The following is a 19,145-nucleotide window of genomic DNA, read 5'->3' on the forward strand; positions in this document are numbered from 1 at the left end:
CTATATGGTGAGTAGCGATATACACTTTTCATATTTTTCGGTTCTCAGATACATTAGCCCTGCAGCAGCGTCACCGTACTCACTATGTAATCTCCTGATCAACTTCAATTGTCTAAGCCAGGGGCAGTTGTCTACACTACAAAAACCGGCACTAATCTCTATCGGCATTTTTTTCATCTATCTGTGGTAGCCAAGCACACAAAACACCACAGCTACAATTGCTGGCAGCGCCTCTTTCCTTGGATCCATGAAACCGAGCACTATCTGGTGCTCCAGACTGGAAAGTGCCCTGTGTTGACAGCAAGTCACTGAAAGCGGAGAACGCAACCCCGTCAGGTGGCATCTCTGCTTTGCTCCACGCTGATTTGCTCACAACTTTACGCCCACCAGCGTCTCTTTTCCTGCTTCACTTCCTCCAAATGGTTGCTCTCATAGGAAGTTTCTAGCTTTTTTGCCTGGATACTCCTAGCCTGAACTGACGCTCTTCTCTGATGATGACTTTTGTCGCCCCATCCTGAGTATGGGGCTCCCTGAACCAGCTATGTCTGGAAACAGACAACACTGGGCAGCGTACCAGTCGTGGTCCAGCGTCATACAGGACACCCTTTCTGCCACTGCTGCCCATGACCCACTGCCCATGACCCACGCTGCTGCAACCAGACTAATGTTGCTGGTTCGACCCATACACCAGATTATTTCTCGCTGTGACAGGACGCAATCCGCACATCACCGTGGCTCAGCAACCAGCTGTTTTTCTGTTAGGGGTGTACACTTTTGTGGTGGATGGAAACCCATTGCCAGTTCGTGACCCAATTTATCTCTCTAAATATTTATGTATCCGATACTGTGGCGTATGACCGTTGTAAGTGATACATATTAAAAGTTTCTACATATTAGGTCCAAATAATTCTCCAAGTAAAAGTTACCTCTAAATTCTCCATTATAATTAGGAAAATATTATCAGTTACATGTAGCAAACACACCACTAGCACAACGAGTAAAAATATTACAGTACTCCCCCAATTGATAATCGAACTTATTCCTCAACACATGTTTTGTGGAACACAAACAAAAACCGTTACGGATAACAGCAAATGTTTAATATCAACAGCAACCAAAACATGTGTTATACAGAAAGACTTTGTTCTCAGTATGGTCCTTGTTGAACATTCTGCCCTTCTCTCTTACGAGTTACTGAAGAAATCAATGCGAGAAATATTTATTGATTATCGAATTTTGTGAGTGGACGTCCCATCTGACATTCTGATTATTAACAGCGGAAAAGACGTCATCACAATGTACACTCCTGGAAATTGAAATAAGAACACCGTGAATTCATTGTCCCAGGAAGGGGAAACTTTATTGACACATTCCTGGGGTCAGATACATCACGTGATCACACTGACAGAACCACAGGCACATAGACACAGGCAACAGAGCATGCACAATGTCGGCACTAGTACAGTGTATATCCACCTTTCGCAGCAATGCAGGCTGCTATTCTCCCATGGAGACGATCGTAGAGATGCTGGATGTAGTCCTGTGGAACGGCTTGCCATGCCATTTCCACCTGGCGCCTCAGTTGGACCAGCGTTCGTGCTGGACGTGCAGACCGCGTGAGACGACGCTTCATCCAGTCCCAAACATGCTCAATGGGGGACAGATCCGGAGATCTTGCTGGCCAGCGTAGTTGACTTACACCTTCTAGAGCACGTTGGGTGGCACGGGATACATGCGGACGTGAATTGTCCTGTTGGAACAGCAAGTTCCCTTGCCGGTCTAGGAATGGTAGAACGATGGGTTCGATGACGGTTTGGATGTACCGTGCACTATTCAGTGTGTACGGCCAGTGTAGGAGATCGCTCCTCACACCATGATGCCGGGTGTTGGCCCTGTGTGCCTCGGTCGTATGCAGTCCTGATTGTGGCGCTCACCTGCACGGCGCCAAACACGCATACGACCATCATTGGCACCAAGGCAGAAGCGACTCTCATCGCTGAAGACGACACGTCTCCATTCGTCCCTCCATTCACGCCTGTCGCGACACCACTGGAGGCGGGCTGCACGATGTTGGGGCGTGAGCGGAAGACGGCCTAACGGTGTTCGGGACCGTAGCCCAGCTTCATGGAGACGGTTGCGAATGGTCCTCGCCGATACCCCAGGAGCAACAGTGTCCCTAATTTGCTGGGAAGTGGCGGTGCGGTCCCCTACGGCACTGCGTAGGATCCTACGGTCTTGGCGTGCATCCGTGCGTCGCTGCGGTCCGGTCCCAGGTCGACGGGCACGTGCACCTTCCGCCGACCACTGGCGACAACATCGATGTACTGTGGAGACCTCACGCCCCACGTGTTGAGCAATTCGGCGGTACGTCCACCCGGCCTCCCGCATGCCCACTATACGCGCTCGCTCAAAGTCCGTCAACTGCACATACGGTTCACGTCCACGCTGTCGCGGCATGCTACCAGTGTTAAAGACTGCGATGGAGCTCCGTATGCCACGGCAAACTGGCTGACACTGACGGCGGCGGTGCACAAATGCTGCGCAGCTAGCGCCATTCGACGGCCAACACCGCGGTTCCTGGTGTGTCCGCTGTGCCGTGCGTGTGATCATTGCTTGTACAGCCCTCTCGCAGTGTCCGGAGCAAGTATGGTGGGTCTGACACACCGGTGTCAATGTGTTCTTTTTTCCATTTCCAGCAGTGTATTTGTAATGGGTGACCAGAAAGTTTCTTCAGCTGGTGGAACTATCTGGGATGCATAGTCGGCATTACTCAATACACCACCTTGATGAAAATTATCTGTCGCGGTGGCCAAATCATTGGTCAATGTTAATACTTGCTTAAGTGACCATATACCTGGAAGGTTTTCATTAGTATTGGTAAAGTCCACGGAAACCTGAGTTTGCAGAAATCGTACATTATTAACATTTTTATTGGCATTCATTATTCTTTTGGAACCCGAGAAAGTGAGACACGTCATAAGTCCGTGATGGTTTCAAACTCCAAGCATGAGAGAGCAGTTATCATTGATACTGACAAAAACTAAAACACTGGCAGCTCATGTATTTATTCTTCATATTATATCCAGACAGAGGCATGAGAGAACGAAAAATCATTGAAACTACGGAAAATTATACTTATTTAGATCTGCTGAGATGAGCAACGGAGCCTATAGTTTGTGGCGCTGCAAATTAGGTCGCAGATTCCGAGTATTTATTAAGATTTTCGAGTAATAGTATTGAGACACAGCCCCTCAACTAAGTAACAAAATATTAAAAATTCACATATTCCTAGTGAGTAGTGCAATCACACTTGTTGCGGTTAATTAGGATAAACAGTGGCACAACAATCAAAGTCCGCCTTCCAAGTGCCAAAACATTAACGCTCTCGCAAAGTCAAGTAAGAAAGGAACAGACCCAAAGTAATTGAACTAGAATGTATATTCATACGGAATATTGATTCTCCCGTTGATACCAACACTCTGGTGCATTTAATTTTCTAATTTTAATTTTATTTCCATGTTTGCAAAACTTTGCATGCACATATGGCCCTCAAAGGTAATCGGGAAAGAGACCTTCCACAGGGTGAGTCACTAACTATTGCCACCAAGAATAACTCCGAAAGTATGATAGGAGCTGAAAAGTTTGTGGGACAAATGTTGCATGGGACAACTGTGGCCATAATATGACCTTTTTTTTTGTTTTTAGGTGGGGTCTCTTCAGAAATATGAAGGTCAACTTTGTTTTCTTAAATGGGATGCTAAGGTCGGTACTTATTTTCTGATAGCGGCTATCGGGACGAATCCAATGATGTGTAACAGTAAGGTCTTTGAAGGTCAACAAAGGCTAAAAGTTGGCATGAACGTCCATTTATAGAAGGTGTTCGTAGTGATGGGCATTGGTATCAATGCAGTGCAGCAATCTTCGTATCATGGATTGAGTGGTATTCCTGATCGCATCGCCACTTATCGAAGCACATGCTCTGACAATTCTCGCTCGCATGTCTTCAGGTGTAGTTGGAATGTCTTTATAAATAATGTTTTTACGAATCCCCACGACTAAAACTCCAGAGGCGTCAAGTCTGGTGAACGACCCGGCTGTGACACATCTCCTCCGCGTCCAATCCAACTATTTGGGAATGGTCTCTCCAACTCATTTCTATCCATCAGCAAAAAAATGTGTCGGACACCCACAGTGTTGATAGCACATTCTGTTCCTTGTTCCTAAAGGTATTTCTCCTAATAAGAGACCTGATGTTCCTTGCAGGGACGTGGTGTACTTCGTAACATTAAGATTTTCTCGATGAAGGAGCGGCCTATAATTCTGTCCTTCAGAATCCTACAGTATACATTTATCGACCACGGGTTTTAGTGTGCAAGTTGCCGCAGCCATTATGGATTTTAAGTTGCCCAATAATGCATGTTATGCAAATTAACATTTCCGTGGTTCGTGAATGTAGCCTCGTCAAGACAAAATCAAATTAATAAATGTGTCATCCTTCTGAATCTGAAGTTGAGCCCGTCGGCAGAATTCAATGCGACGCATACATTCCGCACAGTTAATTCTTGGTGGAGACTGATATGGTAAGGATGATATTTATGGCGATGCAGAACATGAACAACACTACTCTGGCTCATGCCAGATTCCCTTGCGATTTGACTCAAACTAACACAAGGATCTCGAACCACAGTGGCAAGAGTACTGATTTCCGTTTCCTCGTTAGTAACTTTCCTTTGCCGGATATGTTTCCGATGCGTTAAATATCCAGTTGTTCTCAATTTATCATACACATATTTACGTGTACGACGTGTAGGGTGAGTACGTTGAGGACATCTTTCATCCTAGTCTCTAGCTCTCACTGAATTTCGCTGGCCTTCTCCGTAAATGACTTGGTCTTCGAAAGAATATATCATTCACATTCGCTTGATTCGACTATACTAGTCTTACTGTTTTCTATTAGTGTTGTATTGTGAAACCGTCGAATGGTGCTTACATGTCAATGGCACGTTAGATGGATACGCCGTATTCGGCGAATATTTACTATTTGCAGAATATACAAGGGAGAATGGTCAGAGCATGTGCTTCGATAGCCGGTCTAAGTGGCCGAGCGGCTCTAGGCGCTACAGTCTGGAACCGCGCGACTACTACGGTCGCAGGTTCGAATCCTGCCTCGGGCATGGATGTGTGTGATGTCCTTAGGTTAGTTAGGTTTAAGTAGTTCTATGTTATAGGGTACTGATGACCTCAGATGTTAAGTCCCATAGTGCTCAGAGTAATTTGAACAATTTTTTTGTGCTTCGATAAGTGCCGAAGCGATAAGGAATGCCATTCAATCCATGATACAAATATCATAGCACTGCGTTGATACTAATGTTTATCATTTCGAACACCTTCTATAAACGGACGTTCATGACAACTTTTTGACCTTCGTTGACCTTCAAAGACCTTACTATTACAAGTCATTGTATTCGTCTCGATAGCCGCTATCAAAAATAAGTACCAAACTATAGTATCGCATTTAAGAAAACAAAGTTTACCTTCATATCTCAGAAGGGACTCCACCTAGAAACAAAAAACCAACGTCATAATATCGCCCCCGTTATCGCATGCAACATTTGCCCCACTAACGTTTAAGCTATTATAAAACTTTAAGGGTTATTATAGGTGGCAATAGTTAGCGACTCAGAACAGACAGTACGAATCTGATCTATTGTGCGGCCGTTAGAAGAGAGCAATTACTCCAAAATGTTGATGGCCGTTAGAATCCGTTTCTTCTTCAAAGGAGATACTTGGTGAACAAGAAGCCCTGCGTTACGTCAGTTGGTACCTTGGCAGGATGGAAAACCTCTGAAGTCTGAGGTCACAGACCTGCACGCTCCACCCAAATTGATGTCATTGCCTGAATAAAAACCTTCAGTAGCGCTGGCGTGCGGGAAGAGTCAGTTAGGTTCTGGAAGGTACCAACAGGTATATGGAGCCATACCGACTCCTGTGCCGTTGGCAGCTGCCCTAGGTTTCTCGGCTGAGGATCCAGGCGCAAATAGCCCCATCGAGTCGGTCCCAGAGAGTCTCGAATTTGTTTAAATCCAGGGAGTTTCTGGTTAGCCGAGTACAATCATCGAGGAGCTATTGGAGCCACGCACGTATACAATGAGCTCACTATTACACTTCGAAAAGTCCTGCTGCAAGATGCCGTTGTGCCGAGCGAATAATAAAAGGCATATAGGATGGACATGCATGGTACTCAAGGACAGAGGCATACATGTGCTGATCCACTGAATCTTCCGCATGACGAGATCAACCAGAGAACTCTGCGAAAACATACCGCAAACCATAAAGCGCCTTCCTCTGGTCGGGACGCTTCCGACGATCGCCGGCCGCGGTGGTCTAGCGGTTCTAGGCGCTCAGTCCGGAGCCGCGCGACCGCTACGGTCGCAGGTTCAAATGCTGCCTCGGGCATGGATGTGTGTGATGTCCTTAGGTTAGTTAGGTTTAAGTAGTTCTAAGTTCTAGGGGACTAATGACCACAGATGTTGAGTCCCATAGTGCTCAGAGCCATTTGAACCTTCCGACGATCGTTGCACTGCCATATACGTCAACGGCGAAGTGTCCGATGGAACAAGCACGCGATGCATTTGTCTCCACTCCTTCGTCACCGCTGACCAGCAGTGAGCACGGGGTGCATGAACCAGGCGCTTGAAGGAGAGTGCCACACGCAGCAACGGAGGGGAGACAGTACTGTTGGTTACTGTTGTGACAGTACTGTTGGTAGCGTCTTCGTTCATCTAAGCGGTCAACCGCTCAATAGTTGTACGTCTGACCGAATTTTCTCATTTTGAAAACACAGAACGAGCGATCTGTTTTACTGGCTAAAAACACTCTAAAGTCACGACGGCATAAATTCTCATATTTCTTTATTTAAAACAACCTGTTTCGATAGACTTTTCTGTCATCTCCAGGTCTTATAAATCTTTTTGTTATGAAAAGCGTTCATTAATTGGCGTGAGCTACAACTTAAAATGAACATGTTCCACAATTAAAGGGTTTTATAAGACCTGAAGATAACACCAAAGTTAATCTCCACTGCCTGTTTCAAATAAAGAAATATGTATGCAATATTGACTTTAGAAATGATTCTAGTTGCACATCTAATCGCCAGTAAAGACATGATTTTAGTTAAACATCTATTCGCCAGTACACTTCTCCTCGGCCATTGTTCACTCGAGTCACATACGGCTCGTGGTGCACCACAGTTCCTCCGGCGTTGGTTCTGATAGCGCCAAATGGCAACGAACGGTATAATTCACCCACGGTGGTACGCTAACTGTTCACAAACGTAGCCACCCTTTGCGCGAAAGAACTGTTTCCCGTGTCCCCCTGAATCGCTTTATATACCCTACACTGCTAGTGCTGCCACCTGACGTCTTTTAGTTGAAGTCGAATATAGGCGGTGTTCACGTTAATGTGAGTGGTACCTGTGAGTGGTACGTGTATGTACCAAGACGCGACCGGTTGGCCGTGCGGTCTAACGCACGGCTTTCCGGGCGGAAAGGGTCGCTGGTCCAGGGCACGAATCCACCCGGCGGATTTGTGTCGAGGTCCGGCGAGCCGGCAAGTTTGTGGATGGTTTTTAGGCGGTTTTCCATCTGCCTCGGCGAATGCGGGCTGGTTCTCCTTATTCCGACTCAGCTAAACTATGTCGGCGATTGCTGCGCAAACAAGTTCTCCACGTACGTGTACACCACCATTACCCTATCAGGCAAACATAGGGGCTACACTCGTCTGGTGTGAGACTTTCCCTGGGGGGACCACCGGGGTCCGAACCGCACAATAACCCTGGGCTCGGTATGGGGTGGTGGAGAGATGAAGTGGACTGCGGTAGTCGTCGTGGGGTTGTGGACCACTGCGGCTGCGGCGGGGACTTAGCCTCTAGGTCCCCGGTTAACATAACATAACGTGCACCAAGAGGCAGAATTTGGCTGCTATCTTTCTCAGCAGTTGGCAGGAGACCTTCCACTTAGCGTCGAAAGCTCAGCCTGGACCGGTCACATGGAAATCATAAGACTCCAGGACGTGACGGTCTTCTTCATTCTCCTTGTTCAGTTATCTGCGGATACAACTTGATGACATGATCGGAAGGCGACTACGCCTATCGCCTCTAGTCGCTTTATCCCTAGTCTTTGGTTACACTTTTCCTCTACATCTACATACATACTTCGCAATCCACCATAAGGTGCTTGGCGGAGGGTACCTCGTACCACAACTAGTATCTTCTCTTCATGTTCCACTCCGAAACTGAACGAGGGAAAAATGACTGCCTATTTGCCTCTGTACGAGCCCTAATCTCTCTTATCTTATCTTTGTGGTCTTTCCGCGAAATATAAGTTGGCGGCAGTAAAATTGTACTGCAGTCAGCCTCAAATGCTGGTTCTCTAAATTTCCTCAGTAGCGATTCACGAAAAGAATGCCTCCTTTCCTCTAGGGCATCCCACCCGAGTTCCTGAAGCATTTCCGTAACACTCACGTGATGATCAAACCTACCAGTAACAAATCTAGCAGCCCACCTCTGAATTGCTTCTATGTCCTCCCTCAATCCGACCCGAGAGGGATACCAAACGCTGGAGCAGTAGGTCGTATCAGCGTTCTATAAGCGGTCCCCTTTACAGATGAACCACATATTGCCAAAATTCTACCAACGAACCGAAGACGACTATCCGCCTTCCCCACAACTGCCATTATATGCTTGTCTCACTACATATCGCTCTGCAATGTTACGCCCAAATATTTCATCGACCTGACTGTGTCAAGCGCTACACTACTAATGGAGTATTCAAACATTACAGGATTCTTTTCCCTATTCATCTGCATTAATTTACATTTATCTATATTTCGAGTTAGCTGCCATTCTTTACACTTATCACAAATCCTGTCCAAGTCATCTTGTATCCTCCGACAGTCACTCAACGACGACAGCTTCCCGTAAACCATCAGCAAACAGCCGCACATTGCTATCCACCCTATAGAAAAGGTCATTTATGTAGATAGAAAACAACAGTGGACCTATCACACTTCCCTAGGGCACTCCAGATGATACCCTCACCTCCGATGAACACTCACCATCGAGGACAACGTAGTGGATTCTATTACTTAAGAAGTCTTCGAGTCACGCACATATTTGGGAGCCAGTCCGATATGCTCGTACCTTATTTAGGAGTCCGCAGTGAGGCACCGAGTCAAACGCTTTCCGGAAGTCAAGGAATATGGCATCCGTCTGATACCCTTCATCCATGGTTCGCAATATTTCATGTTCACAGGCATAGCGTTGGCCGCGATAGAGACACCGTTTTAGTGCAGCATTAGCAACTACTCGTGGCAGAATCTGAGTAGCAGCTTACTGGATGCTGCAAGCCACGTCGACTCTGAAGTATGCAATGATGACTGGTTTATCTCTAGGGCTTCCTCATCACCCCAATCCTCGCCACCACCCAATCGTATTAAATTCTAACTGGTTAAATGTAGCTTCCAGAGAAATGGCACGTTTTAGCGAAATTGTCTGGTTATTTATTAACAATCTTGCCATTTAAGTGTCAGAGGACTGCATATGATTATCTGCAGCGAATTCTTGGCTGCAACCTTTGAGAAGGCAGTTCTCAGCAATGGAAGTTCCTAGTTCCAATAAAGAAATGTTTTAATGATAATATTTTCCTTAGTACGTCACACTTCAGTATCTTATCAGTATAGAACCGCCGCTAGAAGGGAAGACTTCGATTGCCTTAGGGGACCTCGTTGATTACCTCAGCTGGAAACAGTGTGTGTGTGTGGGGGGGGGGGGGGGGGGGCGGAAGGGGTCTGGCAGAATCTCACGAAATCTCACGCAAATGGGGTGGGGAGGCAATGAAACACTCACATCAATTTTTAAACTCAGGAGTACATACTATTTTAACGAATAAAATTTTGTTTTATTTAATTCATCCCGAGAGTAGACAAAATCGAAGTGCTTACCTATCTTAGTGGTCGTTGAAAGTGAATGTTTTGCTTTACATGTGTGTATGCCTTGGATTCCCTGATTTGAAACAAGTGCCGCACATTAGATTTTGTTAGGGAAGTTCGTTGCCGCGCTGGTCGAAATCATTACGTTTCACGCAGTGCGCAAGTCATGACATTCTGGAACTTATACAAACCCGATATTATTGTGTTCAGCACGAATTTGTATCAAAAATTTTGCAATGCGTCTCTTAATCAGCAAGCCAACAAGTCAACAGACATGTGGGTGCTAGAAATTACTGTTTGTTTGGGGAAGCTTAGCTGAAGTTCACCAAGAAGAATTCTTTTAGTAATCATATGAATCAGTAGATTGAGAAGCTGCGTAATCATACGATTAAAAGGAAAGTACAAACAATATTACCTTTCTTATGCAAAGTAAAGGTCCAATAACGTCTAATGTATATAATAATGTACACTGAAGAGCCAAACAAACAGGCACAGCTTCCTAATACCCTTTAGAGCCCTAGCGAGCACGCAGAAGTGCCGCAACACGACGTGGCAAGGACTTGACTAATATATGAAGTAGTTCTGGAGGAAATTAACATAATGAATCCAGCAGGGCTATCCATAAATACGCAATAGTACGAGGAGCTGGAGATCTCTTCTGAACAGCACGCTGCAGGGAATCCCAGATATGCTCAATAACGTTCATGACTGTGGAGTTTGGTAGCCGGTGGAAGTGTTTAAACTCAGAAGAGTGTTGCTACAGGTCCGCTGTAGAAATTCTTGACGTGTGGGGTATCGGATTTTCCTGCTGGAATTGCTCAGGTCTGTCGGAACGCACAATGGACATGAACGGATGCAGGTGATCCGGCGGGATGCTCACGTACGTGTCACCCGTCAGAGTCGTATATGGACGTATAAGAGGTCCCACATCCCTCCAACGACATACGCCTCACACCATTACAGAGCCTCCACCAGCTTGAACGGTTCCCTGCTGACATGCAGATTCATGAGATTATCTCCATACCCGTATACGTCCATCCACTCGATACAATTTGAAACGAGACTCGTCCGAACAGGCAACATATTTCCAGTTAACAGTCCAATTTCGGTGTGGACGGGCGCAGGGAAGGCGTAAAGCTTTGTGAGGGGCAGTCATCAAGGTTACATATCGATGATGTATAGTTGGCACGATGACGCTTGTTGATGGCCCATCACTTAAATCTGCTGCAGTCTGCAGAAAGGTTGCACTTTTAACACGTTGAACGATTGCCTTCAGTCGTCTTTGGTCCCGTTCTTGGAGGATCTTTTACCGACCGTAGTGATGTCGGAAATTTTATGTTCTACCAGATTCCGGATATTCACGTACGCTCGTGAAATGGTCGTACAGGATAGTCTCCACGTCATCGCTATCTCGGAGATGCTGTGTGCCATCGCTCGTGCGGCGTCTATAGCAGCACGCCCAATTTCGCTTAAATCTTGATTACTTGCCACTGGAAAATCAGTAACCGCTCTAACAACCGCGCCATACACTTTTACTCTTACACAGGCGTTGCCGACCGCAGCGCCGTTTTCTACCTGTTTACATTATCTCTGGCCGGCGGCTGTGGCCGAGCGGTTCTAGGTGCTTCAGTACGGAACCGCGCTGTTGCTACGGTCAAAGGTTCGAATCCTGCCTCGGGCATGGATGTGTGTGATGTCCTTAGGTTAGTTAGGTTTAGGTCGTTATAAGTCTAGGGAACTGATGATCTCAGATATTAAGTCCCATAGTGCTTACAGCCATTTGACCCATACATATCTCTGTATTTGAATACGCTTGCCTACACCAGTTTCTTTGGCGCTTCAGTGTATGTAAATACCCGTAAAAGTTTAGTATCTTAGGAATCCGTCTAACCGATTACTATTCTCTTGGTGGAGCGTTTTCGTCAGTTTGTCGCCGTTTGTCCCTCAGTCCAAATACTAGTCATGATAATGCAAGTTTACAAATGTATTTTACTGATGTGTTTAAAGCTCTGTTTAATACGCATTTTAAATGAAACATAGTTTCATTACTTTTAATTTGCGTTTAGAACAATTTTTTTTTACCCTCGCGTGAGACAGAGGGGGAAGAACTCACCACATCTCACCAAAACTCAACGAGGGGGATCAAATTGTAAAGAAAACTTTTCGCAATATTAATAGACGTATCCTTACGTGGTCAAGACTGAGACCAAAAATCATAATTAATTTTCCCATGGATGGAGTACAAATTGGATACTTACTGCTTCCTTCTTTTAGAAACTGCATGACGCCCTACCAAGCATAAAGCTACCAAACAGTTTCAAGACGGATTGACCCACACTGTATCAAGGAATAAATAGGAATGGACGTACTACGAATTATTTAATTGAAATGAAATAGAGGTGAGCACCACATCTACCTACGCTGATAGACAATAAATGTAGCCCGAGAAATCTCTTCGGGATTCCAAAGGAAAGCACTGAATGAAATCTTCAGTTAAGTGTGTGTGAGCAGGTGGCAGACAATATGGCGGAACACCTCGAACACTTATGACTGAATATTGTAATCCATGATGAAATCTGAACGCTGCCGCTACCAAGCAGCGAATATCAAAGGGCAGAACATTTTTTATTCTTAACCTCCTTTTGTGAAAGTAATTGTAATAGGACAGTAGCATCATAGTAGCCACATAGCACCCTGGAAATGCTTGTGGAACGTAGTGACTTTTCTGGTTTTCTTTTAAGAGCATTATGACACACGTGAAATGTGGAAAAGTAGTTATCCACTTAGCAGTTGTGTACGACGTGTTTCAGGCACAACGACCTGCCCTGGAACATCCGCAAGTTCGTGCACAACCAGTTGCGGGAGTTCAACCTCGCGGCTGACCTGCGCTCCGTGCAGCCGTGGTCGCGCAGCGCCTGGTCCCACACAGACCTGCAGCGACTGCGCATGGGGCTCGTCGGCGGGCAGGTGTGTGACAACACGTACCTTCAAAAGTGCTGCTGCGCTGCCTAATTCCCGTGGCCACTGGAACTGGAGATTTCTTCTGCCAGCAGTTTCAACCTAGTGATTTCTGGAACCAACTCAGCTCCATCACTATGCATTCAATGTGCTACGACCGGTCGTAGAAGTATAAACGTGTAATAATACAGCTGAGATTGTTCCAATTAATCGTTAAACTTACCTTCCGCTATGGTGCTCCACTCGAGTACTGGAATGTATAGATAAACTCTCTCTCTCTCTCTCTCTGTCTCTCTCTCTCTCTCTCTCTCTCTCTCTCTCTCTCTCTCACACACACACACACACACACAGACCACCGAAGTTTAAGCGCCGGTGCCTGCACTGGCCCATGTCTTCGGCAGCAAGTGTGACATTTGTACGCTGACGGACAGTAGGCCCAACGATTGGTTGGATGGTTAGTTTGTGGGGTTTGAAAGGACCAGACTACAAAGGCCCTCCGTCCTAGGGGCAACGTCTCGCATGTTGTTCGTAATTCAGCGATCACAACTGATTGCCAACTAGTTGAGAAGATCAAGGTGCTACGAAAAGGGGACTTGTCTCCTACGTATGCGATGCTCTGTTCCGTCAGTGGATGACGATTTCGGACACGGGCCCATCCGCAGCTTATTTATCTTCTGGAACCCTTTAAAATCTCTTGGGTTTTTAGATATACAGGAGAAAAATAAACTGCAGAAGGGCACCCATATGCGAATTCGTCGTCCACCAAGGAAACAGAGCACCACATCTATAAGATATGTGGCCTCTCTACACAACAGGTTGCTCCATCTTCTCGGCTGGCGATAATGTCGAGCAGTTGGAAACAAACAATATTTCGAAGTTTGTCGCACGATTTCTGCTATACCATGTATCTGACATTCGATGCAAGGACATTGAAACATCAATTTTCCTATATATACGAGGTGTTCGCATGGAACATTCACGGTGACATATGTGTGCCGACGCTTCTTGAGTCACTAGGCACCAGTTTACTGAATTCACCGTCTCTGTGTCGACGAGACTACACCGAGTTTGCAGGGCTTACTATCTCAGTAAATCAGAGGTAACCAAGTCTCTAGTTCAAGGGCTGTGCTGGGGCAAGAGTGCCAAAGCGCTCTGCCTCGCTTCGCGTTTCGCCCACCAACAAGGCAAGCTGTCTGATTGCGAGGAGGGGAAAAGGGGGAAACTACGAAACAGAAGGATTTAAATGGCATGAGTCGTACACCATACAACGTGATTTTATATTTCTTATTTTTCAACAACATAGATCACAAACGAAATAACTGTTTTTAGCCCGCTGAAGTAATATAATTTTTTTCTGATATAAACTATCGGCATATGGACAGACGCAAAATAAAGTTTATCTGTTTCGCACTCAAGTTGCCATGTAATAGTGAACTAGGTCTTTCACAAAAATGTGTCGTTCGAAATATTATGGCACTGTTGCAACATCACTGAGAGGACTTGGAAACTCTATCACAGTAGTGCCATGTAGATGTCCTGGACAGTTCTAGTGTAAAAGACTTGTTAAAATTTGAATTATCTTGCATGTCAATCAGTACAAACTGTCGTAATACGGACACACGCAGAATATTTCAGAGAATTTCGAACTCAAATTTTCACGTGATAAGTGACTCATTTAGTTTTATAATCGAAGAAAAAGTCTTTCACGCAAATACGTCGATCGAAATATTGTAGCACTTTGCCAGTTGCTTGTGGGGACTCTACCTCACCAAAGCAATGTAGAAGTCCTGGACTGTTTTAAAGTAAAAGGATTTGTCTTTAAAACTGGAATTACCTTGCAGATCAGTCAGTTACATCTCCACATGCACAGCAGAGCTTTCTACTGAAACGGATCGAAAAGAGATGTAAGGGACGGTGTCCTCAAAATCTTTATAAAACTACTCATGTAATTCTCTCAAGGCCACAATCAGTTCTTCAAACCATGTGTTTTATTTAACACCAGTGAACTTATGGAACTGGCCTTTGACAGAATGTGTCCCTTCTACAACGCGATTTTGTTTTTAAATGAATCCCAAACCATTCTGAAGTAAATTGCCTTCACATGTCTCAGTGTGTGAAGTGTACAGTCAAGCCTACTTAAATTGTAAAGTCTGCAATCCATTCCGGATGTTCTAATTTCCATTCAGACACTCCTTTCTCCTTCATAAATTCAACAACAGCGATTCTTAAATCGAAAAACTGTTCGAGGCGTGCCCCTGACTTAACCAACTCATTTTGCAGTAATGCATGAAGTATCCAAATTGTTCATTAAGTTACACTGAAAGATGCTCTAACTACCAAAGGAATAATGCGTGCGACTTCAAAAATTTTATTATTTGTAACACCAATTACATCGCGCTCTTAATGCCTGCGAATTTAGCACAAAGGGCTTCTTGATGTTCATAACAATGAATCCCGTCTCTCGACGGTTGTAATTTTATGTTCTTTCGTTGTCAACTCAATCTTTAAATTCTTTCTGCATGGTACTGTAATCTCGGTTCGTAGCAAACATGCAGTACACCTCGCTTATGCGAATTTGGGATTCTCATCCCACTCTTCTGTCATAGATCGCAAGCTTCCTCCATTTCTGCAAGCAGCCCTAGGATCTGTAGACGTTCTTCATACGGTGAACAAATAGTTTGGAAAATGGCACACTACAATTTTAAATGAATTGTCGCGCAGTTCCGGGTACTTCCGAGAAGGACCGAATAAAACGAGTGACACGCAGCCCGCACACGCAGCACGCGTTAAGTTTGGCACGCCATGGCCGGCCCTGCAGGGAGATTTCTGACAACAGAAGCTTAATAACAAGTGTCTGTAAGTCGAAAAGATATTTTTAGAAGCGAATCGAAAACCTGACTTACCACCTTTCAAGCACAGCAGATGAATGAATTATAGATAACGCACATTGCATACGAACACTCAGAGAGTCTGTTCCCTGCATTCTCTCAGCGCCACAGCTCTATGATGAATAATATCGTAAAAACCGTCAACCTTTGCTGGGAAGCATAAGTGAGAATTTTGTCTCTAACAAAAGTTGTTCCCATGCACGTAATCACACTAAGACGTTTGATGCAAACCTCTGAAACCCCTGTAACTTCAAAGTATTACCGCCAAACAGTCCTGAAATGGAATATGCTGTTGATGTGCTGTTTTCGGAGAAGTTAAGAGTAACCATAGGCCTATAAGTAACACCCAAATACATATTTCAATAATCATTAAACTGTGTACTTATTTCAGTAATTTTTGAATAGTTCAATGCTCTTTGATATTAACACAATGTCAGTGGAATAAATCAGAACGTCAGAAGTTCTTCAGGAATCTAGAACAAATAGTCAACGAGCAGCTGCAATTTCAAAACAGTAAGTAACAGCAGAAATATGCTCCATGTGTCGCTAGTAACACAAGGAATAAAGTAAATCTGCAAAGGTTTTGGATTCTGTGGTGTGCGTACTGTAAGACCTTCGGTACACACACCATCAGATTATTTGACTTGTCGCTCTAATGAAGTAGGCGTGTATCAGCAATACGTCTCGTGGTCTTATCGTGGCGTGTTTATCTTCTGCCGTTAGGTCAGACGATAGAAATGCCACTTGCACGCTTAGAGGAGCAGACTGACGATGACCAACTTTAAACAGAACTTGATTAATTTTCACACACATTTATTAAAATAATAACAATCATAAACCTTACTTAACTTGATTCTGGATGCTATTTACAACTGACAATCTGAAGTTCTTTTGGTCTTGGTACGTTAATCTTATTCTCACATATCTCTGATACTTGACAAAGTGTCTATACATTTATTGTCATGGCTATGTACAGGAATATGGTAATCTTATTAGGCGCAGACAAACTTGACAACAGACTATTGCAGACTAAGGCGGACTAATGCAGACTACTGCAGACTTGTACAGACTGGTGCAGACAAATGCAGACTCTTACAGACTAATGTAAACTGACTAATCGGAGGTCTGTACACTCGTTATAATACCTCGAGCGTTCAGGTATCACTGCGCGAGGGTGATCCGCGAGGACAAAAGGTTCTACATTAGCAGCAGTCTCATTGTGGCTGCGTTACATATTAATACGCGGATCGGCGGAAGCAGAATTCGGTCCGTCTCTAAGACAGCGCCATCTCGTAGCGCGGAGACGGACGAGCGCTGCGCCTGCGCTGTTGTGCTTGGCGGGGCGCGCCTAGTGGGAAAGTTGTGTACGCGCTGACTACGCGGAACTATGTACACAACAGATTCTGAAGAAGAAAAAAATTTAACGGTCAAAAGTGGTGTTCAGTATGCCGATGACCAACTTCAGTACAAGTTTACATTATGCCATGTGTAGATTGAGGCATTCAACACCAACAGAAGTAATACGCCATTTCATTTTATCTAATGTAATCGGTGTGTCCTTCTAAATAGTGTCATTTGGATTTACTCACACAGAAAATCTAACGTGCTCTGATCTGCTGAACAGTCCCATTTCTCCGGGAGTTTTATTGCACTATTGAGTTACTACAGCTGTCATTCAGGAATGTTACATTTTTATTCACCACTACTAAGTCACTGCCGGTTGGTGTATTCAATACGGTAGCTAGATTGATGATCGTTCTACAGCTCATAACCAGCGGAGAGCAGATGAAGTGCCTATGCAAACTCATGAATCTGTAGACAGCGTCACACGAAGAAAAGGTTTCGACATGTTCTGTGGTCAGACACGATTGTCGATCACCTGAATGAAAAGACGACAGACTTGCCATTCTTCCTGTTTCAGTCCAGTGAAACATTCCTGTTATGAGGATATCCTTGTCAGAATCGACTGTGTTAAATTTTTGTGGCGATTGTTATTGCTACTGTAACTTTTGACTCTACACTACTCTCACAGTGGAGTGTACCAACACATGCAGTAAGTTACCAGTTCAGGTGGCTTCATACTTACGCAGTTTTCCACTGATTGTCCTAACCTCTCTGTTCTGCTGCCAGTTATTAGCAGAGGAACTTGTGTGGGACGATATAACTGATATGAAGCACTTATATTTGAACTTCCTCGACGATGTACGAGCTATCAAAATATTAAAAATAAGTCTGCCGTCGGAAATTTATACTGGATTAATGTACATAACATGTAACCTTAAGAAAGTGTTTACTGGAAATTTTCGTAAACGCAATACTTCGGCATGTGGGGCGTCACACATGTGACTGAGGTATTGTGTCGACAGTCGGTTTCGCTGATTTGTAGGCTTTTCTCACACATATCACCGGAGTATCATATGCTGACGCCACGAGCAGTAGCCTCGCGTTCTGCTACGTGACGGTTGTATCTTCAACACTCAGATACACATAATTTAGCACTGAATCAGCAAAAAATTGTTCTTGGAAGTCCTGTTCGTGGCATGGAGAACAAAACTGCCCGAAAACTATTTTTCAACGCCTCTGGAGACTCTAATCGAAACATAATTGTTCTACTCTGTTAATTAGTACCTGTTACAAGCCATGTAATGGTATAATTTACACAAAACGTATCGCATCTCTTTCTTCGTAAATTAGAATTGGTCGGGAGACTTTGCAATGTATCCGACCGATCTGCTAGTTAAGTAGATCACTTTCTTGTGTAGACTGATGGTTTGCTAATAGTCAACGATTCCAAAAGGAGGCACTTAACCGGAATAGGAAAATATTAACCTACATATTATCACAGTCGCAATGTAATTTATGCCAGAATATACATTACTCTTGATTTCAACAGATGTTTTTACTCCTCAGAAAGGAGACCAAGGCATACTGTTATCACAGAATCGGTAAAAGAACCTCACTTTCGATACATGAATGATCTAGCATCCGCGAAAAAAAAGACCTAGTGACGGTTCTTACATAGATAATGGATGTTAGTAATAATAATAATAATAATAATAATAATAATAATAATAATAATAGATCCTAAACTGATACAGTTCCTAAACATAGTAATGAAAAATTGGAAAACCACACTTAATATCCAAGCAAATTCAAATAATATCACATCACAGCCAATACAGATTAAGCGTGGAATATACCAAGGAGACTCATTAAGTCCTTTCTGGTTCTGCCTTGCTCTGAACCCACTATCCAACATGCTAAATAATACAAATTATGGATACAATATTACTGGAACATACCCACACAAAA

The 19,145-nt window shown here is 44.4% G+C and overlaps 1 protein-coding gene across 1 annotated transcript in view; it reads left to right on the forward strand.

Annotated features, from left to right (window-relative positions):
- The window catches only part of LOC126251807 (dipeptidase 1-like), an 800,440-nt gene that overhangs the window by 607,074 nt on the left and 174,221 nt on the right, over nt 1-19,145 (forward strand). Inside the window, exon 3 of the mRNA XM_049952451.1 lies at nt 12,798-12,954. Within this exon, the coding sequence (XP_049808408.1) occupies nt 12,798-12,954 (157 nt within the window). The remainder of the gene's footprint in view (nt 1-12,797; nt 12,955-19,145) is intronic.

This window comes from Schistocerca nitens, chromosome 4 (genome assembly GCF_023898315.1).
Source record: "Schistocerca nitens isolate TAMUIC-IGC-003100 chromosome 4, iqSchNite1.1, whole genome shotgun sequence".
In the NCBI taxonomy this organism is placed as follows: domain Eukaryota; kingdom Metazoa; phylum Arthropoda; class Insecta; order Orthoptera; family Acrididae; genus Schistocerca; species Schistocerca nitens.